The sequence below is a fragment of the Myotis yumanensis genome, unplaced genomic scaffold (genome assembly GCF_028538775.1).
Source record: "Myotis yumanensis isolate MYYU_CA2020_CCGP unplaced genomic scaffold, mMyoYum1.0.hap1 SCAF_4, whole genome shotgun sequence".
Classification (NCBI taxonomy): domain Eukaryota; kingdom Metazoa; phylum Chordata; class Mammalia; order Chiroptera; family Vespertilionidae; genus Myotis; species Myotis yumanensis.
In genome coordinates this window covers 111,810,091-111,836,810 of record NW_027223755.1, presented here as the reverse complement: position 1 = coordinate 111,836,810, position 26,720 = coordinate 111,810,091, and the positions used below count along the sequence as shown (strand labels likewise).

The following is a 26,720-nucleotide window of genomic DNA, read 5'->3' as shown; positions in this document are numbered from 1 at the left end:
TGTGTGGAACAATTTCTGCTGAAAAAGACTAAAAACTAGCTGAAAAGCTTTTTCCACACAAGGAATACAAGGGCCACATGGAGATGTGTGGGAGCGGCAGAGGCACAGTCTCACTAAAACCACCCCTGGTGCAGAGATTCCACAACAGGGAGGGATCCCCATGCCTCAGAGCTTCTCCCTAGGAGCGAGAGGCTCGAGCCCACACTGAGTACTCCAAACCTTGGGACCTGCACTGAAGAGACGAGGCCCTCCAGAACATTTTCCATTGGAAATCAATAAGGCTATGCCTAGGGGTTGGAGGTTGTGGGGTTGTGGGATCTGAGATACTTCTTCTGGGGGGATAACATGTCCCAGGACCTGGTGCAAGGGCAGCAGCAGTTTGAGAGGTATGTGGATTATGTGTGAAGGCTTATTTGCTAATCTTTTGTGTGTGTGTGTGTGTGTGTGTGGCCTTGGAATTAAAGTGTTCAGGTCTCAGATCTGCTACCTTCATTGGTGTCTTTAATCTAGTGACTTATACTCTCTCTCCCTTGCCAACCTTTGTTTTTTTATCTGTAAAAATGTAGATAATTATTTTAAGCATAAGATTATTGTGAGGATTAAGTGAAATGATGTAAAAGTATTGGGCAATAAATGCACTTTATGCAAGTATAAGGTATTATATCATCAAATATTATATCAACTAGAAGCCCAGTGCACAAAATTGTGCATGGGGGTGGGGGTGGTGGTGTCCCTCAGCCCGGCCTGCACCCTCTCGCAATCCGGGACCTCTCGGGTAGGGTCCCTAGGCCTGGGCAGTAATCAAGGCCTATCAGGGCTTTCCTTCCCCTGGCTGCTGGCAGCTGGCCCTGCCCCCACCACTGCCACTGCTTGTGATCTGTGCGGTGCTGCCCCCCTCCCATGCCACCAGTTGCCTCCCTATGCAGGCAACAAGTGTGGGGTCCGATTGCTTGGCTGGCCTGGGCTTCCCTCTGCGGGGCTATCGCTGGCCGCCCTGCACACCTGCCACAGCGCTGCTGGCCGGTGGCCTGGGCCTCCCTCTATGGGGCAATCAATTGCGGGGGGGGGGGGGGGGGGCAGGGGCTGATCGATGGCCCCAAAGAGGGAGGCCCCGCCCATCCAGCCGGGGCTCTGCAATTAATCGCAGTGCAGAGGGTGGCCTGGGCATCCCTCTTTGGGAAGATCAATCACAGAGCCCTCCCATTGATTGCCCCGCAGAGGGTGGCCTGGGCAATCGTGGGGTAATGGCAGAGGCCCCTCGCCAATTGCATTGCACTCACCTTGGCTGGCCTGCGTGTCATAGTGTGGTCGTCCGTAAGGTCGTCCAGACAGTCGTTCTGCTGTTTGGTTGTTCAGTCAACTTGCATATTATGCTTTTATTACTATAGATAATGATATAATTCTAGGCACTATGATAGATTGTGGCCTTCCCGTGGCCACTCCCTTTATACTAGAACATGTTCTAGACCAGCCGTGGGCAAACTACGGCCCGCGGGCCGGATCCGGCCCGTTTGAAATGAATAAAACTAAAAAAAAAAAAAAAAAAGACCGTACCCTTTTATGTAATGATGTTTACTTTGAATTTATATTAGTTCACACAAACACTCCATCCATGCTTTTGTTCTGGCCCTCCGGTCCAGTTTAAGAACCCATTGTGGCCCTTGAGTCAAAAAGTTTGCCCACCCCTGTTCTAGACAAAAATCTGTCTTCCTAAGGTAACATACAATGGGTGGAAAGGGATACTTATTGGATTTTTCCAAGTATAAGTATCAAAACCATGACCACAATAGTAGAATGAAATCAGCCTAGTCCAGGTAAGTGTCTATAACAATTCCTGGAGGATTTCTTTTTTTTTTTTTTTAAATATATTTTATTGATTTTTTACAGAGAGGAAGGGAGAGAGATAGAGAGTTAGAAACATAGATGAGAGAGAAACATCGATCAGCTGCCTCCTGCACATCTCTTACTGGGGATGTGCCCACAACCCAGGTACATGCCCTTGACCGGAATCGAACCTGGGACCTTTCAGTCCGCAGGCCGACGCTCTATCCACTGAGCCAAACCGGTTTCGGCGCTGGAGGATTTCTTTAGTTCTGAACTTTATGAAGTGAACAAGAGATAGTTTAGGAAGACGTATCTGAGTCTACACAAAATCCATTAAAAGTGGCTGGTAAACAGTGTCTGCAGATAAGGATCAGGAAATTGCTGGCAAAACTAAATCAACTCATCACAAATTGTCTAGTGGATATTTGATTCCTACATATATTTCTTGATTCCATCTACTTCAATTGTAATAACCAACATGTAGACAAATATTGAAGGAAAGTTGAGTGATACCTCCATTTTTGCCTCCTTTCTCCCAATAGAAAAGTTCTTTGTTCAGTGCCCAGAGGGATCTGGCCAAATATACACCTGGGGCTTTCCCAGGGACATCTCTACCATCATTCAGATAGTCACCCTTACAGAACAATCACAGCATGCTCGGAAGGAGCGGCTGAGGCTGTGTGCCTACTTTATGGGCAAGACTTCAGTTTCCCCAGTGCTTTGAGTTTCATGGGTCTGCCAATTATGAATCTCCAAATCAGGATGTGTACCTTAAAAATGTTTTAAATTTGTGAGCCTCTTTTTGTAGAAAGCCTGACAAATCACACATTTAGAAATTGCCTTAGTTGAAATAAAAGTTGAATTCCATGAAATGGGACCATCTTTAAAAATGTGAAATGGTATTGTACAATAGAACTTTCTGTCCTGATTGAAATGTTCTAGATCTGTGCTGTCCAATGTGGTAGCCATTAGCCACCTGTGGTTATCAAACACTTGAAACGTGGCCAGTGCAACGAAGGAACCTAATTTTTATTTTATTTTAATTGATTTAAATATTTATGGCCACATGTGAGTCACTGTAGATTTTGGAACATATAGTAGCTTCACTTATTTACCTCTATTAGGGCTTTCTTTTTTGGTTACACATTTGTACCACCTTCTCTGTGGGCTCCTTCACATTCCTCTAACATCATAAAATGATTACACTTGCTGATATGAGGCATAAAAATGTGTCCATTCTCTGAACAACTATATCCACGTGTCAAGAGTTTTATCTTGGGAACTTAACAAAGAAGATTTATCAATTAATTAATATTAGGATAACAGTATGTGTCAGGCACTAAATGCTTTATCAATATGAACACATTTAATACTCATTACAATTCTATTTGGTAGGTACTCTTTTTTATTTTTTTAGTTAAAATATCTTTATTTTATTTTATGATTTTTAATATTTCAAGAAAAATTATTTTAAATATAATAATGTTACATGCAATAAACATTAATATTTCAAGAAAAACTATTTAAATATAATATTACATGCAATAAACATTAATATTTCAAGAAAAAAATTAATATAATAATATTACCAAAACTGTACTAACATAGTATAATATCACAAAAGTTAGAGGAAATATAAAAAAAACTACAAATAACAGGATTACTTCTATTATATTCTAGAATATTTTTTTTCTCTGGCTCTATTTTTGTTCATCAGTTTATGTTATTCATTATATTACCCCAAATGAGTGAGATCATATGATATTAATCTTTCTCCGACTGGCTTTTTTTGCTTAGCATAATGCTCTACAGCCAACACCATACTCAATGGGCAAAAACTAAAACCATTTCCCCTAAAAACAGGAACAAGACAGGGATGCCCACTCTCACCACTCCTGTCACACGTAGTACTGGAAGTGCTAGCCATAGTGATCAGAAAAGAAGAATAAATAAAAGGCAACCAAATTGGAAAAGAAGAAATAAAACTGTCATCATTCACATAAAAAACCCAAACACTCCATCAAAAAACTATTAGACTTAATAAAAGAATTTGGCAATGTAGCAGGATACAAAATTAACAACTAGAAATCTATGGCTTTTTTATACACCAATAATGAACTCACAGAAAGAGAAACTAAAAAAACATTCCCTTTATCATTGCAACAAAAAAATTAAGATACCAAGGAATAAATTTAACTAAGGAGGTAAAAGACCTGTACTCAGAAAACTACAGGACATTGTAAAAAGAGATAGAGGAAGATATAAACAACTGGTAGAATATGCCGTGTTCATGGATTGGTAGAATCAACATCATTAAAATGCCCATACTATCCAAAGGAATCTACAGATTCAATGCAATCTCCATTAAAATACCAATGGTATATTTCAAAGACCAAGAACAAACTCTCCAAAAATTCATCTGGAATAAAAAAAGACCCCAAATAGCCTCAGCAATCCTGAGAAAGAAGAACAAAGTTGGTGGGATCACATTACCAGATATCAAGCTATATTACAAAGCCACTATTCTCAAAACTGCCTGGTACTGGCCTAAGACATATAGACCAATGAATGGAACAAAACAGAGAACCTAGAAATCGACCCAAGCCATTATGCTCAATTAGTATTTGACAAAGGAGGCATGATCATACAATGGAGTCAAGACAGCCTCTTCAATAAATGGTGTTGGGGAAATCGGACAGAAACATACAAAAAAATGAAACTAGACCCCCAACTTACACCATACACAGAAATAAACTCAAAATGGATAAAGAACTTAAATGTAAGATGGGAAACCATAAAAATCTTAGAAGAATCCATAGGCAGCAAAATATCAAACATATGTTGAAGCAATATTTTTACTGACACAGCTCCTAGGACAATGGAAACTAAGGAGAAAATAAACAAATGGGACTACATCAAAATAAAAAGCAAAAGAAACCACCAACAAAACAAGAAAGCCCTCTTCATGGGAGAACATATTTGTCACTGCTATCTCAGATAAGGGTTTAATCTCCAAAATTGACAGAGAACTCATACAACTTAAAGAAGATAAATAATCCAATCAAAAAATGGGCAAAGGACCTAAATAGACACTTTTCATAAGAGGACATTCAGAAAGCCAAAAGACATATGAAAACATGCTCAAAGTCACTAATCATCTGAGAAATTCAAATCAAAACAACAATGAGGTACCATCTCACACCTGTCAGAATGGCTATCATCAACGAATCAACAAACAAGTGCTGGCGAGGATGTGGAGAAAAAGGAACCCTCAGGCACTGCTGGTGGGAATGCAGATGGGTGCAGCCACTGTGGAGAACAGTATGGAGTTTCCTCAAAAAACTAAAAATGGAACTCCCATTTGACCCAGTGATCCCACTTCTGGGAATATATCCCAAGAAACCAGAAACACCAATCAGAAAGGATATATGCACCCCTATGTTCATAGCAGCACAATTCACCATAGCTAAGATTTGGAAACAGCCTAAGTGCCCATCAGCAGATGAGTGGATTAAAAAACGGTGGTATATCTACACAATGGAATACTACACTGCGGTAAAAAAAGGAATTCTTACCATTTCCCAATCTTAAAGCATCTACTAGCAGTGGTTCTCAACCTGTGGGTCGCGACCCCTTTGGTGGTCGAATGATCCTTTCACATGGGTGGCCTAAGACCATCCTGCATATCAGATATTTACATTACGATTCATAACAGTCGCAACATTACAGTTATGAAGTAGAAACAAAAATAATTTTATGGTTGGGGGTCACCACAACATGAGGAACTGTATTTAAAGGGCCAGAAGGTTGAGAACCACTGTGAGGGTCAGGGGCCAGCTGAGATTTTCTTGGGTAGTGGAGGTGCTGAAAGCTGCCACTTTTGTGCTCTCCCTCTCCGTCGCTAGCCCAGGTGGGCATGCAGGCCAGGCACGTCCCTCTTCGGGTGCTCTTCCTCTGCGTCGGTCAGGCCGTGGGCGCCTTTCTCCCGCCGCACTAAATCTGGGAGTTCAGGCCACACAGGGACCTCGCTTGATCACACTGCCCTTGTGACCAGAGGAGCTTGTGTTCCTGGGCCCCTAGCCTGGTGACCGCACCCAGTGCACTGCACAGACAGCGCACTGAGACACACCCCAGTCTGCCTACGAAAAAGACTCCTTAGTTATCCAGGAGCTCAAACCTGAGGCCAGGCTTCAGGCTTGCCACACATCAGGAGGCTATAGAGGTGCTTAGGGAATGAGGGAGGGAGACGCCATCCTGGGGCCTCTCCACAGCTCACTAGTTTCTCCCAGAAAGGAACTTACACACTCATCTGAAGCCGATTTTTTGCAGCTGTCCCCCAGGAGTCACTTCCAGATTTCCTGGTCTAGAGGTCAGCAGTGTTTACAATGGCAGACCCACCGGACTGTATTTGCAACTTTAAAAGCTGCTGCCTGAGGATCTGGCTTCCACCCAGCCTGGAACTAGGTGCTGGCTGGGATCACCTGAGACCTATTGAGAATAAATCAGGCCCGGCTGGTGTGCTCTGTGGTTGAGCATCAACCTATGAACCAGGAGGTCACAGTTTGATTCCTGGTCAGGGCACATGCCTAGACTGCAGGCTCAATCCCCAGTAGGGGGCGTGCAGGAGGCAGCCGATCAATGATTCCCTCTCATCTCTGATGTTTCTATCTCTCTCTTCCTTTCCCTTCCTTTCTGAAATCAATAAAAATGTATTTAAAAAAATAATAAATCAGGCTACTAAAATAATCACAAAGGTTTGAAGAGACAATCAAAAGCTAGGGCAAGGTTGAGTGATAAGGTTTATCTCCTATACAAGGCCATTCCTTCAAGAATGAAAGATGTCACTGTTTTCCTAATACATAGAAATAAGCACAGACAAGCAGAATAAGGAAACAAAAGAATACATTCCCATCAAAAGCAGACAAGGAAACATCAGAAAAAGATCTGTCTTTTTGGAGATTAATATTCTTATACAGTGAGGCCTTGACGTACGAGTTTAATTCGTTCCGTGATGGAGCTCGTTAAGGAGCTCGTTAACTCAAATTACTCTGTCAACTCAAAGCAAAAAATCAGCAGAGAGACAGCTCCTATCTCAGAAAAACTCGTTAGTCAAGGCCCCACTGTAGTTTCAGTGGCTAAATGGAAAATACATTGTGGAATATTTAGAAGCCAGATTATAGTTTAGAAAGGAAAATAAATGAATTGTAGCAAAATGCAACCACATAAATGAATCTTACAAAAACTGAGTGAAAGAAGCAGAAAGAAAAGAATGTATCCTACGTGACTCCATTCACATAAGGTTCAAAAGTAGGAAAACTCTGCCTAAATTTTTAGGGGCACATGCATAGATAAAAAGACACTAAAAAAGAAATGTCCACAATACCAGTGGCGGCACTGGTTATTTTTTATGGGGGCCAGGGGCTGGGAAGTGGCACATGGAACTATCTGAGTTACTATTACTTGACCTAAATGAGGTAGTTTCATCAGTGTTCGCTTTGAATAACTCATTAAGCTAGCTGAAGTATTTCAACAGGCAAAAACAGAACTTTATGTGATCATGGAGATAATACATGTGTTAAAATTCTTATTAAGAAAAGCCACACATCACTGTAAACATGTATTTTTTTTTACTTTAATACATTTTAATTCCAGTTAATCCAATTTGCAGTAATCTGCAAATATGCATTAAGTGTAAATACCTCAGTTCGTTCTAAATTAGAAATGGTTTCTTACCTGTAAAAGAAACAATACAGCCTCCTGTGGGTGGAGCATGAATGGCGGCCCCTCTCACATGGTGTGTAATCGTAGCCAGGAGTGCTTGTCCTGCTCTCCTCTCCAGCAAACACACTGTACAACACTCCTTCTCCTCACACAGGCAGACTGAATATCCTCCCAGCGCAGATGCTCAGCACATGTTTACAAATTAAGTCTACTAGTGATAACCTTAGAATTTCTGAAGGCTTGGTTTCATTCACTGGGCATGTGAGCTGATATTTTGTGTGTGTGTGACTGCAAGCCAGCCTTAATTATTATAAACCTCACATAATAAGGCTATTTCTACAGGAACAAATCTGCTGACAGGAATGAACCATGTAATGTAAGTCAGAGAGAGTGGGCTGTTTGATCATACCACCTTTGTTATAACGGCATCTATTCCTAGTTCTATTATATATAACTAATAAATGTAGCAATATCTTGGCAATTTTAAATTAAATCTGTAAGATTACTCACCTATGTGTAATATATTTTCTTTTTTTAGGTAGTGAATTAAAGCAGGAGAACCAAGGGATCCTTAACTACTACATTCCCAGAAAGGACAATAGCTGGTCCAAGGTGACTATAGAAATCATGCCATTCTAACATCACATGTTAAGAGAGCACTAATGATGGGGCAAATATTTGCTATTCAGGCATGTGTAATGGCCGCTTGTTATAGGAGCAGAGACTGCAGGTTACTCTTCAGACACTCTAGATATTAATTGCTTCAATTTCTGCTCCCTAAAGCCCATTGTTAGTCCATGTCCATCAACAGAACGGGGACAGAGAACTGCTTCCTCTCAGGTTCTCAGTTATGACGTCCTCCCATGTCCTCACCTCCCCTCTGTGCCTTTTCCCCACATGAACTTCGCAGCGGCTGGGAGTGGAGGAGAGGCTCATTTGGGTTGGGGCCGGAGGGGAGGACAGCGATGGTGATTGCACTTTTCTGTCGTTGAAGGTGTTTGGTGTTTTGGAGGAAGCGAAAGAGCAATTCAATTTAGAAGATTATTCTGTCAGTCAGATAACGCTGGAACAAGTCTTCCTGACCTTTGCCAACCTAGAGAACAATGGACTTGACGGCAACAAGGAGGTGCCCTGAGATTCAGTTCCAACCCGAGGCCTGTCTTCTTAGCCTCTCTCTGCTACACCTGGATACGTAGGGGGCATTCCTGTGCGCGTGTAGATGTTGGTGTAAATATGCTTATGGAATAAAGAGTCCCCCAAAGGACCATATGTCCCTTCTTTGCAGACTTACATGGGTGGCCTGTGAAGCCAGCATGTGCAGATCTAAAGACATGTGGTGAAATTCATGCTCTCTCTCCTAGAAATATGTAAGACCAGCGTTCATCAAGGTGGGAACAACCTATTTCTGAGAATTCTGAGTGTTTGAACAGAAACATCCAGAAATGATGGCGCTGTTAGATGGGACAGCTGGAAGACCAGGAGATTTATTTTTAAGTTGAGTTATGGGTAAGAGAAGCATTATGCCTGGAACAAAGCATATTTCCCATGCATACACACATGCATACACACACACACATACTCACCAATGTTACACCCCAAAATAATCTAATTAAAATAAATAGCAAAGTTTAAGGGGTAAATTGGGTTATTTCCAAAACTCAAACCAAGATTTTATATTTGTAAGATGATGTTTGCACGAAGACCACGCAGAGTCCAAGAACATAAAGCAAAAACAGTCTTTGAAAATAGGATGTTTCCTTCCTACCCTTGCCTACCTCTGATTAAGAAGAAAAGATGGAGAAATGAGGTGGAGAGAGAGGTAGATAGAGAGCTCTTCTGATTCTTGTTTGGACAGCTGGAGTCCCCATGAACAACGGAAGTCTAATCATTTCTCCAAAATATGGGCAGGTGAGCAGCCAGTGGGATGAGCCTTGTTGAATTGCAAGATGGAAAGAGTCCATGAAGCTGCTCTATTTTGGGATGGTTTGTTCAAGGTTTTCATTGTCTCAGTCTTACAGTACAAGATGACATCCACAAGGTATTCTCTGTTCTATTGTTTTTAGCTAAATATAACCTCCTGTGAGTCCCATTCCCACACTACCATTGGTCTCCCAAAAGCGATTTCTGTAATTGTAAAATGTGTTTCCCGGGCTAGCCGCGATTCAAAGGGGGAGAGAAGCTACTTAGTAGCTCTTGCATCTAGTCTCCCAGTTGGCTTCCTCCCTGACCCTTTAAGACATTCCCTTCCTCTGGGAGCCCCTCCCACTGTCCCTCCCTGCCCCCAGCTCACCTCTGCGTCTTCCAGCAAGAAACAAAAGATATTGTGCACCAGGTCCTCTGCGGAGCACGGCCACAGGGTTAGCTGTCAGGAGGCACCTAAAGAGCATGCCCTGAGCCTAAGGCTAAGGGACATTACCCAGGGAAGAAACAAATCTGAAGAGAAGGTGGGGATGTGGGCTGGCCCTGGGCCAGGCCTGTTTCACACCTGCCAGCAGCAGGAAATGCCCTCAGGGTCAGCGTGCTGGGCCACTGGGAGCTGTGGCCTGGGGGGCACACAGGATACACCGTTCGGGGGTGGCTGGCAGGCTGGTGGCAGTAGGGGCACCTGCGTGAACCCCTGGGAAGCCACACTTAATGGGGTGGGGACGGGGCGTGGGGTGGGGGAGGTGAGTGAGGCGAGTGTCCTCAGGCTGCACAAGAGGATCCCAGAGCAAACACCTGAAGCAGCAGTGGAGGCCCTCGTCCAGCCGCGTCCTCCAGCGCCCTCTCTGACAGCCTGACCTGTGGCTCCCAGAGCCCAGCTCCTGGCACCGCGAGGCAGTCACAGGACACCCGACAGCAGGGTCAGCATTCGGAACCTGTGACCCAGCCGGTAGGTGCACCGGAGGTGGAGGTGCCGTTGGGGCGGGGTGGGTCCAGAGGAGCGTCTGCGGACTCGGGGAGCAGGAGGAGGGTTTGCAGGTGGGTCAGCCGAGTGGCCGGCGGCGGCCAGGGCAGCCAGCGCCAGGGCACAGGCACAAGGCCTGGGGGATGTGGGGGTGGGGAGGGACACGTGCTGGGAGGGGGTGTGTCCGGGGCGGGGCGGGCGGAGGGGCGTGTCCGGGAGGGAAGGAGCAGAGGGGCGTGTCCGGGAGGGGCGGGCGGAGGGGCGTGTCCGGGAGGGACTGAGCGGAGGGGCGTGTCCGAGAGGGGTGGGAGGAGGGGCATGTCCAGGAGGGAAGGAGCAGAGGGGCGTGTCCGGGAGGGACTGAGCGGAGGGGCGTATCCGGGAGGGGTGGGAGGAGGGGCGTGTCCGGGAGGGAAGGAGCAGAGGGGCGTGTCCGGGAGGGACTGAGCGGAGGGGCGTATCCGGGAGGGGCGGGCGGAGGGGGGCGTGTCCGGGAGGGGCGGGCGGAGGGGCGTGTCCGGGAGGGAAGGAGCAGAGGGGCGTGTCCGGGAGGGGCGGGCGGAGGGGCGTGTCCGGGAGGGGTGGGAGGAGGGGCGTGTCCGGGAGGGACTGAGCGGAGGGGCGTATCCGGGAGGGAAGGAGCAGAGGGGCGTGTCCGGGAGGGACTGAGCGAGGGGCGTATCCGGGAGGGGCGGGCGGAGGGGGCGTGTCCGGGAGGGACTGAGCGAGGGGCGTATCCGGGAGGGGCGGGCGGAGGGGGCGTGTCCGGGAGGGGCGGGCGGAGGGGCGTGTCCGGGAGGGGCGGGCGGAGGGGCGTGTCCGGGAGGGGCGGGCGGAGGGGCGTATCCGGGAGGGGCGGGCGGAGGGGCGTATCCGGGAGGGGCGGGCGGAGGGGGCGTGTCCGGGAGGGACTGAGCGGAGGGGCGTGTCCGGGAGGGGCGGGCGGAGGGGCGTGTCCAGGGCCGGGCAGCGCGGAGGGGCGTGTCAGGGAGGGGCGGGCGGAGGGGGCGGTTCCGGGGCGGGGCAGCGCGGAGGGAGAGTGCGGTGCGGTTGGGCCGGGCGTTGGGTGCTGCGCGAGCCCTGCCGGGCGGAGGCGGTTGAGAAGTCCGAGGGGTGAGTGTCCACTCCTCCAGCTCCCGGTCCTCCAGCGCCGTGCCCGCCCCGTCCCTGCTCCGGGGGCTGCTCTTCGGACTCCCCTGGAGGCCGCCCGCTGTCCGCCCTCAGAGCAGTGAACCCTCAAGTGCGTACCCCCTTCCCCTCGGCGCCCGAAAAGGACAAGCTCGGGGCCCCCCGCAGCCTCTCCCTGCACAGCAGAGCCCCGGGCGTAGGTCACTGCCCGACCCGACCCGGTGCGAGGCGCCCGCCCGGCCCCCGCCCCCGGGCCTCCCGGCGCGGCCCCTGGGGGGTTCACCGCGGAGGCAGGGCCGGGGCGGGCGAGGCTGGGCAGCAGGTGCCGTTCCTTCCTGCGCAGCCCGCCCACGGCTGCCTGTTCCCGCCGAGGGGCAGCCTGCGGAGCTCACCTGCCTTCTCCCCTGTGATCTTATAATCTCTGAAGCGAGGGGCATGGGACGCAGGACAAAAGGAAATCGTTCAATTCATTGTTAAAACTATATATTTTTTTAGTCTCTGAATTCAGAAAATCTATTTGTCAGATATTTGCAGCCTAGCTTGGAACTTGGCTTCAGTGGTGTTTGCGATTTAAAAATTTGATCTGAGCCTTTGAATGAGGAATAAGCTCCCTTATTGTTTATTTTGCGGACGTTTACTAAACGCTCAATACCAACTACCGTGAGGGCAATATTTGTTCAGAATTTAATGATTATTTTGAAGGGAACCGAATAAAATATAACCGGTGAATGAAATGAGATTATATAAGCCCTCTACTACCTCCTCCAATTAAAAATTCTCTTAATGTTAGAAGCCGCTGGCAATGGCCTAGAGCCATGGTCAGCAAACTGCGGCTGGCGAGCCACATGCGACTCTTTGGTCCCTTGAGTGTGGCTCTTCCTAAGCCTTAGGAGTACCCTAATTAAGTTAATAACAATGTACCTCCTATATAGTTTAAGTTTAAAAAATTTGGCTCTCAAAAGAAATTTCAGTCGTTGTACTGTTGATATTTGGCTCTGTTGACCAATGAGTTTGCCGACCACTGGCTAGAGTAGTTTGTTGCTTTGTCTGGTTTGTTTCCTTGGCCTTGGGAGATGATTTTGGGAGTGTTTTCTCCTCCTCAGTTTTTTTAGAGAGTTTATTCACAGTAAAACTATCTGGTCCTGTTTTTTTGTTGTTGCTTTGTTTTTTATTTATTTTTAATTTTATTTTTTTCCATCACCATTTATCCCCTCTCTGCCCTCTTCCACCTCCACCCCCTAACCCCCACAAATCACCACACTCTGTCCATGTCCATGAGTTCTCTTTCTTTTTTGCTCAACCCCTCCCCCCAAACACACACACACACACACACACACACACACACACACACTGGAGCTGTCTGCCTGTTCTCTATGAGTCTGTCTCTATCTGGGTTTTATTTTTTTTTTGTTAGGAGGTTTTTGATTACTAATCCAACCTCCTTATTCATTATTGGTTTGTACAATGTTCAATTTTTGAAAATAACTTCATCTAGAAATGCATCAGTTTCTTCTAGGTCAGTGGTTCTCAACCTTCAATGCCTCGACCCTTTAATACAGTTCCTCATGTTGTGGTGACCCCCAACTTCATTGTTACAAATTGAACATAATTAAAGCATAGTGATTAATCACAAAAACAATATGTAATTATATATGTGTTTTCCGATGGTCTTAGGTGACCCCTGTGAAAGGGTCGCTTGACCCCCAAAGGGGTCACAACCCACAGGTTGAGAACCACTGTTCTAGATTATCAAATTTGTTGGTGTATAGTCATGACCCATGGTATTAGTGTAGTGTCATTTGTCAATTTAATCTTTAAAAAAAAACAATTCTTAGTTTTGTTGATAATTTCTGTTGTTTTTCTGGTCCCTGTTTCATTTATTTCTGCTTTTAAGCCTTGTTATTTCCTCCCCTCTACTAATTTTGGGCTCAGTTTGTTCTTTTTCTAGTTTCTTCAGGTCTAAAGGTAGGTTATCTATTTCAGATCTTTCTTTTTTCTCAATGTAGATGTTTATCATAAAATTCTCTCTTAGAATCGCTTTTGCTGCATCCCATTAATTTTGGTATGTTGTGTTTCCTGTTTCCTTAGTTTCAAGATGTTTTTTTGATTTTCTATTTGATTTATTCTCTTTATTTTTTATTAAATTTATTGGGGTGACTTTGGTTAATAAAATTATATCCTGTGTCCCGTGCCCCATTCAATCTTTATTTGCTTCAGAGAAGATTACAATATAGGTTTTCAGTGTATAATTACATCATCTATAATTGTATTGTGTGTTTACCACACAAAATCACATCTTCCTCTGTCACCATGTATTTGATGCCTGTTACACTTTGCTGCCCCCTCCACCTCTCTTCCCTTTGGTAACTACCATACTGATGTCTGTCTGTGAGTTTCTGTTTGTTTCTTTTTCTTATTTGTTCATTTCTTGTGCTCAGTTTTATATTCCACATATATGAATGCAATCATATGGCTCTTAATTTCTTTCTGACTTATTTAACTTAGCATAAAATTCTCAAGATCCATCCATGTTGTCACAAATGGCAGTATTTTGTCTTTTCTTATAGCTGAGTAGTATTCATGGTATGTGTATATGTATACATCTTCTTTATCTAACCATGTATGAGGGACACTTTCATTTTTTCCATGTCTTAGTCACTGCGAATAATGCTGCAATACTTAAGAGTATATATATTTGTGCAAAGTATTGTTTTAAAATTTTGCGGGTAGATAGTCAGAAGATGGGTTCTGGGTCATATGGTAACTCTACTCTTTAATTTTTTTGAGAAACTTCTATACTATTCTCCATAGTGGTTGTACCAGTCTACATTCCCACTGACAGTGAATGAGGGTTCCTTTTTCTCCACAATCTTATTACTTGTCTTGTTGAAAATAGCCATGTTAACATGTGAAGTGGTATCTCATTGTAGTTTTGATTTGCATTTCCCTAATAGCTAGTAATCTTGAGCATCCTTTCACATATCTGTTAGCCATTTGTATGTCTTCTTGGGAGAAGTGGATGTTGAGTTCCTCTGCCCATTTTTTAACTGGATTGTTTGTTTGTTTGGTGTTAAGTTGTATGAGTTCTTTATATACTAGTATAGGATGTCCAAAAAAATGTATACACATTTAACAGCTAATAGCTCAATTGATATTTATTTCTTTTCAGATTTAACAGATTGGAATGAATAATTATTCAAAGTGTGTATACATTTTTGGGGGGCACTGTGCATTTTGGATATGTGCCTGGATGAGGAAACCGTGATGCAGCCTGTAAGCCGAAGCTTTATTTTATAGTCAGATCACACAAAGCAAAACAAGGGGAGTGGTCAACATGTATACAATGTTCTTGTGATTTTTAAATCTATTTTGTTACTCAAGCCTTGTTTTGGCAGCACTTGCTGCACCTCCCATAGCCCATTAGCTACCTAGGAACAAGGGAGGACTATCAGGTCAAGCTTAATTGTGCTGGGAGGGCTTTGCCTTCCAAGTTGGGACTTGTTTATGACCGTGCCACAGGTCAGTCCCAGGCTTAACCCTATAGCCACTCCCTACACTTCCCCAATTGGATTGGTTGCTTTGTTTTGTTTTGTTTTTTGTTGGTAGTTTCTTTTGCTCTGCAGAAGCTTTTTAGTTTCAGATAGTCCCACTCATTTACTTTTCCTTATACTTCCCTTGCCTTTGGGGTTAAATTCAGAAAATCCTCTCTAACACCAAGATGCATAAGTTTAGTACCTAACTTTTCTTCTATGTAATTTATTTTTCAATTTATATTTAGGTCTTTGATCCATTTGAGTTAATTTTTGTACATGGGGATAAACTGTAGTCTAGTTTCATTCTTTTCAATGTGGCTTTCCAATTTTCCCAGCACCATTTATTGAAGATGGTTACTTGTCTTCCATATATATATATATATATATTTATATATTGTTTTAATGCTTAAAATATTACAAAGAGTAGTACATATGTCTCCTTTTTTTCCCCGCTGACCTTCCCCCGGCCTCCCTTAACCCCCAGGGTCTTGTGTCCATTGGTTATGCTTATATGCATGCATACAAGTCCTTTGGTTGATCACTTACAACACCCCCGCCCCCGAACCCTCCCCAGTCTTCCCGCTGAAGTTTGACGGTTTGTTCGATGCTGCTCTGCCTCTGTATCTATTTTTGTTCATCAGTTTATAATGGTCTTTATTATCCATAAATGAGTGAGATCATGTGGTATTTTTTTTTCATTGACTGGCTTATTTCACTTAGCATAATGCTCTCCAGTTGCATCCATGCTGTTGCAAATGGTAAGAATTCCTTCTTTTTTACAGCAGCATAGTATTCCACTGTGTAGATGTACCACAGTTTTCTAATCCATTCATCTGCTGATGTGCACTTAGGCTGTTTCCAAATCTTAGCTATGGTGAATTGTGCTGCTATGTACATAGGGATGCATATATCCTTTTTGATTTGTGTTTCTGGTTTCTTGGGATATATTCTTAGAAGTGGGATCACGGGGTCAAATGGGAGTTCCATTTTTAGTTTTTGAGGAAACTCCATACTGTCTTCCATAGTGGCTGCACCAGTCTCATTCCTACCAGCAGTGCACGAGTATTCCCCTTTCTCCGCATCATCTCCAGCACTTGTCATTTGTTGATTTGTTGATGATAGCCATTCTGACAGGTATGAGATGATACCTCATTGTTGTTTTGATTTGCATCTCTCGGATGACAAGTGACTTGGAGCATGTTTTCATATGTCTCTTGGCTTTCTGAATGTCCTCTTTTGAAAGTGTCTATTTAGGTCCTTTGCCCATTTTTTGATTGGATTGTTTATCTTCCTTTTGTTAAGTAGTATGAGTTCCCTATACATGTTGGAAATTAAACCCTTATCGGTGATTACATTGGCAAATATGTTCTCCCATGCAGTGGGCTCAGGTCGATTTCTAGGTTCTCTGTTCTATTCCATTGATCTATATGTCTGTTCTTGTGCCAGTACCAGCCAGTTTTGAGAACAGTGGCTTTGTAATACAGCTTGATATCTGGTATTGAGATCCCACCTACTTTGTTCTTCTTTCTCAGGATTGCTGCAGCTATTCAGGGTCTTTTTTTATTCCAGATGAATTTTTGGAATAGTTCGTTCTAGATCTGTGAAATATGCTGTTGGTATTTTAATGGGGCGTGCATTGAATTTATAGATTGCTTTGGGTAGTATGGACATTTTAATGATGTTGATTCTACCAATCCATGAACATGGTATGTTCTTCCATCTGTTTATGTCTTCCTCTATCTCTTTTTTCACCATCCTATAGTTTTCTGAGTAGAGGTCTTTTACCTCTTTAGTTAAGTTTATTCCTAGGTATCTTAGTGTTTTTGGTGTGATGGTAAATGGGGTTGCTTTTTTAGTCTCTCTTTCTGTAAGTTCACTATTGGTGTATAGAAATGCCATCGATTTCATTCCATGTATATTTTTGATGTCTTCGTAGAAATTATTTGCTGATATACATGTGCGTTTATTTTGGGCTCTCAAATTCTGTTTCATTGGTTTGTGTGTATGTTTTTCTGCCAATAACACATTGTTTGATTATTTTTGCTTTGAAGCATAATTTGAAGTCAGGAAGTGTGATACCTCTGGCTTTGTTCTTTTTTTCTCAGGATTGCTTGGCTGTTCTCAGGCTTTTGTTGTTACCTACAAAACTGTGTTGTTGTTGTTGTTGTTTTTTAATTTATAAAGTGTCATTGGGATTTTGATGGTGATTGTATTAAATTTGTGTATTGCTTTAAGTATATGGGTATTTTAACTATGCTGACCTTCCAATCCATAAACTTGGAATATCTTTTAATTTATCCGTGTCTTCTTCAATCTCTTTTAAAAATATCTTGTACTTTTCAGTGTATAGGTCCTGCACCTCCTTTGTTAAGTTTATTCCTAGGTATTTTATTATTTTTGTATCAATTGCAAAAGGAATTGTATTTTCCATTTCTTTTTCTGAAATTTTATTGTTATTATATAGAAATGCAGTAGCTTTTTGCACATTGATTTTGTATCCTGCAACTTTATTATATTTGTCTATTGTTTCTAATTGGTGGAGTCTTTAGGATTTTCTTTATACAGAATTATGTCATTTGCAAAAAGTGACATTTTTATCTCTTCATTCCTAATTTGGCTGCCTTTTATTTCTTTCTCTTGCATGATTGCTCTGGCTAGGACTTCCACAACTATGTTGAATAAGAGTAGTGAAAGTGGGCATCTTTGTCTTGTTCCTGATCTTAGAAGCAAAACTGTTTTTCACCATTGAGTATGACATTAGCTGAGGATTTGTCACATATGGCCTTAATTGTGTTGAGGTACTTTCCTTCTATTCCTATTTTATTGAGTGTTTTAACCATAAATGCATGTTGTATTTTGTCAAATGCTTTTTCTGCACCTATTCATATGATCATATGATTTTTATCTTTTATTTTACTAACGTGGTGTATGACATTGATCTATTTGCATATGTTGAACGGTTTTTGTGCCCTTGCAATGAATCCCACTTGATCATGTTGTATTATATTTTTGATGTATTGCTGTATTTGATATGCTAATATTTTGTTTAGGATATTTGTATCTGTATTCATGAGTGATATTGGTCTGTAGTTTTCTATTTTAATGTTATCCATGTCATATTTGGGTATCATGGTTATGTTGGCCTCATAAAATGTGTTAGGAATTATTATTGCCTCTCCTTTAATTTTTTGGAAGAGTTTGAGAAGTATCGATATCAAATCTTTGAATGTTTGGTACAATTCACTAGTGAAGCCATTGGTTCTGGACTTTTACTTGGAGGTTTTTGATGGTTGTTTCAATTTCCTCACTCTTAATTGGCCTATTTAGATTTTCCATTTCTTTATGATTCAGTCTAAGATGGTTATACTAGTATGTTTCTAGGAATCTATCAATTTCTTCTAGGTTGTTAAATTTGGTTGCATATAGTCTTTCATAGTAGTTTTTGTATGATGCTCTGTTTTTCTGTGGTATCTGTGGGTAACCTCTTTTATTTCTAGTTATGTTTATTGGAGTCTTTTATCTTTTTTCCTTAGTCAGTCTAGCCCAGCGGTTCTCAACCTGTGGGTCGCGACCCCTTTGGAGGTCGAACGACCCGTCTTTCACAGGGGTTGCCTAAGACCATCAGAAAACACATATATAATTACGTATTGTTTTTGTGATTAATCACTATGCTTTAATTATGTTCAATTTGTAACAATGAAATTGGGGGTCACCACAACATGAGGAACTGTATTAAAGGGTCTCAGCATTAGGAAGGTTGAGAACCACTGGTCTAGCCAGAGGTTTGTCAATTTTATTAATCTTTTCAAAGTATTACCAGACAGGGACTGGGCCTTGAGTGGGTATGCCTCAGGCAGGCCTTTAGTGTGTAGGTTCTTGATTTTGTGTAGGAAAGATTTCACAACACGATTCCAGGTGATTTTGTGTGTATGTTTATTAAAGCTGGGGAGAGGGAAACAAAGGAAGGACTCAGGATAGAAGAAGCAACAGGAGAGAGCCTAGATTGTGCTTTGCTTTGGTTCCCTAGAAACGTTATAGGAGAGAAGTGAGCTGGGCTGTTGCTAGTTGTCTGGATACTGAAGGTCACAGTGACAGAAGTGAGCCACGGTGGAGCTGCTTTTAGCTCACTGGAAAGTCAGAGAAAAGGGGGCCATGGAGACAGGATCAGGGAGTGAGCCCAGAATGAGCTGCTGCTACCTGCTGCTGGCCTGGTTGCACGTCTCATGGAGACCCTTAGAGTTTAGGAGGAAGCGAAAAGTTCATGCCTGAGAAGGTGTATGGTTGCTCTCTATACTGAGCCCACTCCGGTCTTTGCCTTCAGGGTTTTTATCTCTTATGTGGTTGAGAATTTTAGGGGAGGTTTTCCACAGAATATTCATTAGCTTTTCAGGTGCATTTTTAATATACTGATGCATCAAAATGAGCATATAGGGAAGTTTGGGGTTAGTCTTTCATCAGCTTTACTGTTTTACTTTTATCTTGGGCCTGTCTGGCTCTAATCAGGTTTTTATTATTTGTTCCCCTAATTTCATTAGTCCTTGGGTTTAGCTGGCACAAATGTCGTTAATTGGGTCTCTATTCTGTACTTGCCAGACTAAGGTGATTTAAGCCAGCGGTCACATCCTCGGACCACTGGTGATCCGTGAGATCTGAAAGATTGGCGACGGCTGATTTAAGCTATGTGTTCTCTGGTTAGGAAGGAGAGGTATAAATTATTTGCTTTCAAGTGTTGTTGGCTAGGGAAGATAGGGTCTTGTGATTCACTAGCTGGCTTTAAGTTGTTCAAATTGTTTGTATTTGTTTAACTTTCTTGTTTTAGTTTCTCTATTTTACTGGTCCAGGAATTTTCCTAGCTTTTCACTGTCCTGCCACAAAGGTACCAGCTCTTTGTTGCACAATTTTTAGTATAGTCTTTTTGTTCTATATTTTATTTAATCCTGCTCTAATTTTTGGTATTTCTTTTTTTCTGCTAACTTTGGGCTGCTTTTGTTTTTATTTTCTAGTTTAAGATGTAATGTTAGGTTGTTTACTTGGGGATTTTCTTGTTTCTTGAGATAGCACTGTAATGATATAAATGTCCCTCTCATTACTGCTTTTGCTGCATCCCAGATATGTTATATTGTCATTCTCATTTGTCTCTACATTAACATTTTTGTTGTTGAAGCAATTACATTGTACAATTGATGAAAAGCAATTTTTGCTATGAAAAGTTTAACCTAGCAGCCTTCTAGATTTAATAGCCATAGAATTGTCTGTGAGAAGAAAGATTAACGCAAGTATGTATAGACTAATATATGAGAAGAATCTCATAAGAAACAATTATATACAAACTAATAAACTCTCAATATCATTTAAACTTATGTGCAAAAATTGATTATTCAAGTTAATTTTTGTAAATATCTCTTAGCCACTTTGTTCCTTTGAATATCAAGTTGATTATGATACCACTAGAGGCCCAGTATACGGAATTCATGAACTTGGGGGAGAAGGGGGTCCCTCAGCTCGGCCTTCACCCTCTCACATTCCAGGACCCCTCGGTAGGGTCCCTAAGCCTGGCCTGAGATCAGGGCCTATCAGGGCTTTCCTTCCCCCTCCAGGCCCTCCCCCTGCAGGCAGCTGGCCCCACCCCCACCACTGCCACTGCTTGCCATCTGTGCAGCACTGCACGCCCCCCTCCTCTGCCACTGGTGGCCTCCCTCTGCAGTCGACAGGCGTGGGGTGTGATGGCTTGGCTGGCCTGGGCCTCCCTCTGCAGAACGATTGCTGGGCAGCTGCACACTTGCCACAGAGTAACCGCTGGTGGCTTGGGCCTCCCTCTTTCTTTGCTGGGGGGTGGGGCCAGCCCTGTGAGGGGTTGTCTGCCTACCTGATCGCCTCTAACCACTCACCTGCCTACCTGATTGCCCCTAACCACTGGCCTGCCTACCTGATCACCCCTGACCACTCTGCCTGCCTACCTGATCACCCCTAACCACTTGCCTGCCTACCTGATCACCCCTAACTGCTGGTCTGCCTATCTGACCTCCATAACTGCTGGCCTACCTGATTGTCCCTAACCACTTGCTTGGGGGTGGGGCCAGCCTGGCGAGGGGCCATGGTGGTTCTGGTCTCTGGTTGTTCCGGTATTATATAGGATACCCGCTTTTCTGTTGATGCCATTTGTTTGGAGAATCATTTTCCAACATTTCACTTTTAGTCTGTATTTTTCTTTGCAGCTGAGATGTGTCTCCTGAAGGCAGCATAATGTGGTTGTTGTTTTTTTTATTATTCAGTCTGCTACTCTGTGCCTCTTTATTGGTAAGTTCAGTACATTTACAGTGATTATTGATGTATGGTTATTTAGTGTGATTATTTTCTGTTTTCTTGTAGCTCTGGTCTCTGTAGTAATGAGGATTGGCAGACGTCTGTGGCCTCCTCTCTGTATCTTTACCCAATCTTGGGTGGGGTTAGTCGCAAAGTGCACCTGTTGCTAAAAAAACAGTTTCTGTAGTTTCAGTTCTTAGGGTTGCAAATAATGTGCTCTGCATCCCAACACTCACTGCTACACCCTCTGTGGGGGCCCACTGGTAGGACTGAGAGGGTGAGGTGAGGTGAGGTGGCCAGGTTCTGTGGCTTTTTTTCAGTTTAGAATGGCAATTGCCAGACAATGATTGCTGCATCTCTGTGCTTTGTCCCTCTCTAGGTTACTGGGTTCAGCTGCAATGCATGCTGACCACTCCCACAGGAATGCACACTGTCTGTTTCTGCCGCTGAAGGGAGGAGTGCCAGCAGCAACCTGATTACTACGCTCTATGGCAGCGGTTCTCAACCTGTGGGTCACGACCCCTTTGGTGGTCGAACGACCCTTTCACACGGGTCGCCTAAGACCATCCTGCATATCAGATATTTACATTACGATTCATAACAGTAGCAACATTACAGTTATGAAGTAGAAACAAAAATAATTTTATGGTTGGGTCACAACATTAGGAACTGTATTTAAAGGGCCAGAAGGTCGAGAACCACTGCTCTATGGGTTGAGACATGCACTGAGCTATGCGTTGTGAGTTTCTGGCTGAATCCCTGGCACCATCTTAGCTCTTCTCTCTTCTAACCTCCCTGGTCAGCTCCCAATTTGTTGCCATATAGTTGTTGTTTTTTTGTTGTTTGTTTTGTTTTTACAATCCTTTGTATTTTTGTGATGTCCGTTGCTACTTCTTCACATATTTTGTTTCTGATTTGGATCCTCTCTGTTTCTTGATGAGTCTGGCTAGAGGTTCATCAATCTTGTTTATCATTGCAAAGAACCAGCTCTTGGTTTCATTGACCTTTTCTATTGTTTGTTTATTGTCTATGTCATTTATTTCCTCTCTAATTTTTATTATTACCTTCCTTCTACTTACTCTGGGCTTTTCTGGTTGTTCTTTCTAATTCTTATAGTTGTATAGTTAGATTGTTTATTTTAGCTTTTTATTTTTTCCTGAGGTAGGCCTGTAGTGCTATGAACTTCCTTCTCAGGACTGCTGTGTCCCATAGATTTTGGTTTTGTGTGTTCATTTTCATTAGTTTCCAGGAAGTTTTTCATTGCTTCCTTGATTTAATTGGTAATCCACTCATTGTTTAGTAACATGCTACTTAGCCTCCATGTGTTTGGATGTTTTTGTGTGTTTTTATTGTAGTTGATTTCTAGTTTCATCCATTGTTATCTCAGAAGATGCTTGATATTATTTCAATCTTCTTGACTTTTTTAAAGCTTATTTTGTGTCCTAGTATATGGTCTGTCTTTGAGAATGATCTGTGTGCACTTGGGAAGAATGTATATTTTGCTACTTTTGGATTAAATATTCTGTAAATATCAATTAAATTAATCCAATCTTGTGTATCATTTAAAGCCACTATTTTCTTGTTTGGAAGATTTATCCAGTGATGTCAGTGAGGTGTTACAGTCCCCTACTATGACTGTATTGCTGTCTATCTCTCCTTTAAGGTCCATCAAGAGTTTTTTTATATATTTCAGTGCTCCTATATTGTGTGCATTTATGTTAACAAGGATTATATTTTCTTGTTGGATTGATTCCTTTAGTTTTATGCAGTGATCTTCTTTGTCTCTGTATGGCCCCCCTTTGTTCTTCTTTCATTATCTTCTTAAAGCAGTCTACTTAGCATTTCTTGCAATGGTGGTTTGATGGTAATGTACTCCTTTAGCCTTCTTTTGGTCTGGAAAGCTCTTTATTTTTCCTTCAAGTTTGAATGACAGCCTTGCTGGAGAGACTAGTCTTGGATTCAGTTCCTTGATTTTCATTACTTTGTATACTTCATGCCTTTTCCTTCTACCCTGTTTTTCTATTGAGAAATCAGCTGACAGACTAATGGGGACTCTCTTGTAGGTAACTTCCTGCCTCTCTCTTGCAGCCTTTAAGATTCTTTGTCTTTAATGTTTGCCATTTTACATTTTGGAGTAGATCTTTTCGGGTTCATCTTGATTGAGAAACTCTTTTTTTTTTTTTTTCTTTTTTAACTTGTGTGATTTTTTTTCTTCACCAGGTTAGGGAAGTTTTCTGTTATTATTTCTTCAAAGAGGGTCCCCATTCCTTGCTAAGATTCTTCTCCTTTTGGTACTTCTGTGATGTGGATATTGTTATGTTTCACGTTGTCCCAAAGCTCCTTTAAACTATCCTCCTGCTTTTCAAATTGCTGCTCTGATTGGGTGTTTTTTCTATTTTGTCTTATAATTTGCTGATTCAGTACCCAACTTCTTCTCATATACTGTTGATTCCTTCCAGGATATTCTTTCTTTCAGCTAACATTCTCCATTTCTCATTTGTTCTTATTCATGGTTTCTACATCTTTGTTCATGCTTATATAGATCTCATTTAGTGCCTTGTAGTTCTCAGTAAGTTACTTGTAGTTTTCACTAAGTTTTTTGAGCATCTTTATAACCATTACTTTGAACTCTATAACTCATAAATTGCTTGCCTCCATTTCATTAAGATCCTTTCCCAGTGATTTCTCCTTTTCTTTCATTTGGGGGTTGGTTCTTTGTCTCCCCATTTTAGCTATATCTTTGTGTTTGTTTCTATGTATTAGAACTACTATGCCTCTGAGTCTCGTGGCATGGCCTTATGTAGACAGTATCTTGTGGGACCTAATGGTGGAGCCTTATTGATCTCCTGAGTTGGATGATCTAGTAATGTCCCTTATATGGGTTATTTGGGCTCTTCTGTTGTACTTGGGTCTTGATGGCTGATGACCCATTTGATGGTGGGGTCTCTCCTCAGGTTTGCTGACAGTAAGTCTCAACCCTGACCACATCTTGCCAACTGTTATACAAGTACTTGGATCTGCTGTTTGTGGAGCTGGCTGGATTTTCCTCTGATGTTGTTGACTCTGGCCCCTTGTTGTGTTGCTCCCAGGCCTCCCGGGAGATTCTCTGATGCAGGCCAATGTGATTCACTGTCTGAGCAGTTCAGGAAGCCAGGTTAAAGCGGCTAGTTCGGGAATCCAGGAGCACTGAGACAGCAGTGCCAAATCGTGGCACTGGTGCAGTCTTCTGGGTGCACCCGGTCATGGCTGCAGGGCTGGTCATCCAGACTTCTGGGTCAAGCACTGGGTCACAGCAGCAGGTAGGTGCATGTGGGGGCTTCGGTTCATGGCAGTGGGGCCGAGCACTCAGGGTTGTGATGTGGATCCACATGTCTGGACGTCCCAGGCCACAGCTTGGGGCTGGGGGCCAGGCACGCAGAGTCATGACTGCAGGGCCTGTCTTTCTGGGATGTCTGGTCAGTTCCACCAGGGTGTGGCTCCTGGCCAGGGCACCAGAGTGTGATGGCTGGGCCAGTTGTGTCAGTCTGCAGCCTCAGGGTGCTGGGTCTTGGCAGTTCCCCACAGCCTCCTCCCAAGAAGGATCCTGTGGATATTCCAAAATGGCATGCTCTCTAATCCTAAGCTGCTGTGGCCAGCAGCTGCCCCTTCAGGAGCACCTGAACAGCCGGGCCCTAGTCTCCGCACCTACAGACAGACGCCCACCCACTCTCACATGCACACATGCTCTCTCGCACACGCTCACCCACTCGCACTCTCACCCTCACCCCGGTCCTGTTCTCCACCATGTTGGAATTCCTCAAGAGGGTATCACAGTTTTTATCTACTCATCTACTCATAGGCACTTGGGCTGCTTCCAAATCTTGGCTATTATAAATAATGCTGCAATGTAGATTGGAATGCAAATATTCTTTTGAATTAGTGTTTCATGTTTCTTTGGATATTTTCCCAGAAGTGAAATCACTGGGACATAAGGCAGATCTATTTTTAATTTATTTGAGGAAACTCCATACTGCTTTCCACAGTGGCTGTACCAGTCTGCATTCCCACCAGTAGTGTACGAGGGTTCCCTTTTCTCCACATCCTTGCCAGCACTTGTTTTTTGAAGATTTATTGATGATAGCCATTCTTATAAGCATGAGGTGATATCTCATTGTGATTTCAATTTGCATCTCTCTAATGATCAGTGACACTGAGCATCTTTTCACATGTCATTGAGCATCTATATGTGCTCTTTGAAGAAGTGTCTATTCAGGGCCTTTGCCATTTTTTAATTCGATTGATTTTTTGGTGTTGAGTTTTGTAAATTCTTTATAAATTTTGGATATTAACCCTTTATTGGATGTATCATTGGCAAATATGTTCTTCCATTCAGTGGATTGTCATTTCATTTTGTTGATGTGCAAAAATGTTTTAGTTTGATGTAGTCCCATTTGTTTATATTTATTTATTTTTGTTTCTCTTGACTGAGGAGATATATCAAAAAATATTGCTATGAGAAATATCCAAAATTTTACTGCCTATGTTTTCTTCTATGCCAGCGGTTCTCAACCTGTGGGTCGCGACCCCTTTGGCGGTTTCTGTTGGAAAATCAATAGTCATATTGGGCACTCCCTTGTAGGTAAGTAATTGCTTTACTCTTGCTGCTTTTAAGATTCTCTCTTTCTATTTAAATTTCTGCATTTTAATTATGATGTGTCTTGGTGTGAGCCTCTGTGGGTTCCTCTTTTTTGGAACTGTCTGTGCTTCCTGGACTTGTAACTCTTTCTGGACTATTTCTTTCACCAGGTAGGGCAGCGGTTCTCAACCTGTGGGTCGCGACCTTTGGTGGTCGAATGACCCTTTCACATGGGTCTCCTAAGACCATCCTGCATATCAGATATTTACATTACGATTCATAACAGTAGCAACATTACAGTTATGAAGTAGCAACGAAAATAATTTTATGGTTGGGTCACAACATGAGGAACTGTATTTAAAGGGCCAGAAGGTTGAGAACCACTGTCCTATGCTTTTTATGGTATTAAGTCTTACATTTAAGTCTTTAATCTATTTTGAGTTTATTTTAGTACATGGTATAAGTACATGGTCTAGTTTCATTTATTTTGTACATATCTCTTCAATTTTCCCAACATCATGAAATGAACAGACTGTCTTTACCACATTGTATATTCTTGCCTCCTTTGTCAACTATTAATTGACCATGACTTTATTGAGGTTGGGTTTATTTTTCTGCTTTCTATTCTGTTCCATTGATCAGCATGTTTGTTTTAATTAGAATAATATGCTGTTTTCATTACTATGGCCTTATAGTATAGTTTGATATC

The 26,720-nt window shown here is 42.8% G+C and overlaps 1 protein-coding gene across 1 annotated transcript in view; it reads left to right on the top strand.

Moving 5' to 3' along the window:
- Nucleotides 1–8,680, top strand: part of LOC139009570 (phospholipid-transporting ATPase ABCA3-like) — a 173,707-nt gene extending 165,027 nt beyond the window's left edge. Inside the window, exons 22-24 of the mRNA XM_070413828.1 lie at nt 1,716–1,729; nt 8,098–8,157; nt 8,540–8,680. Coding sequence (XP_070269929.1) covers nt 1,716–1,729; nt 8,098–8,157; nt 8,540–8,680 — 215 coding nt within the window. The remainder of the gene's footprint in view (nt 1–1,715; nt 1,730–8,097; nt 8,158–8,539) is intronic.
- Nucleotides 8,681–26,720: the final 18,040 nt, after the last annotated feature.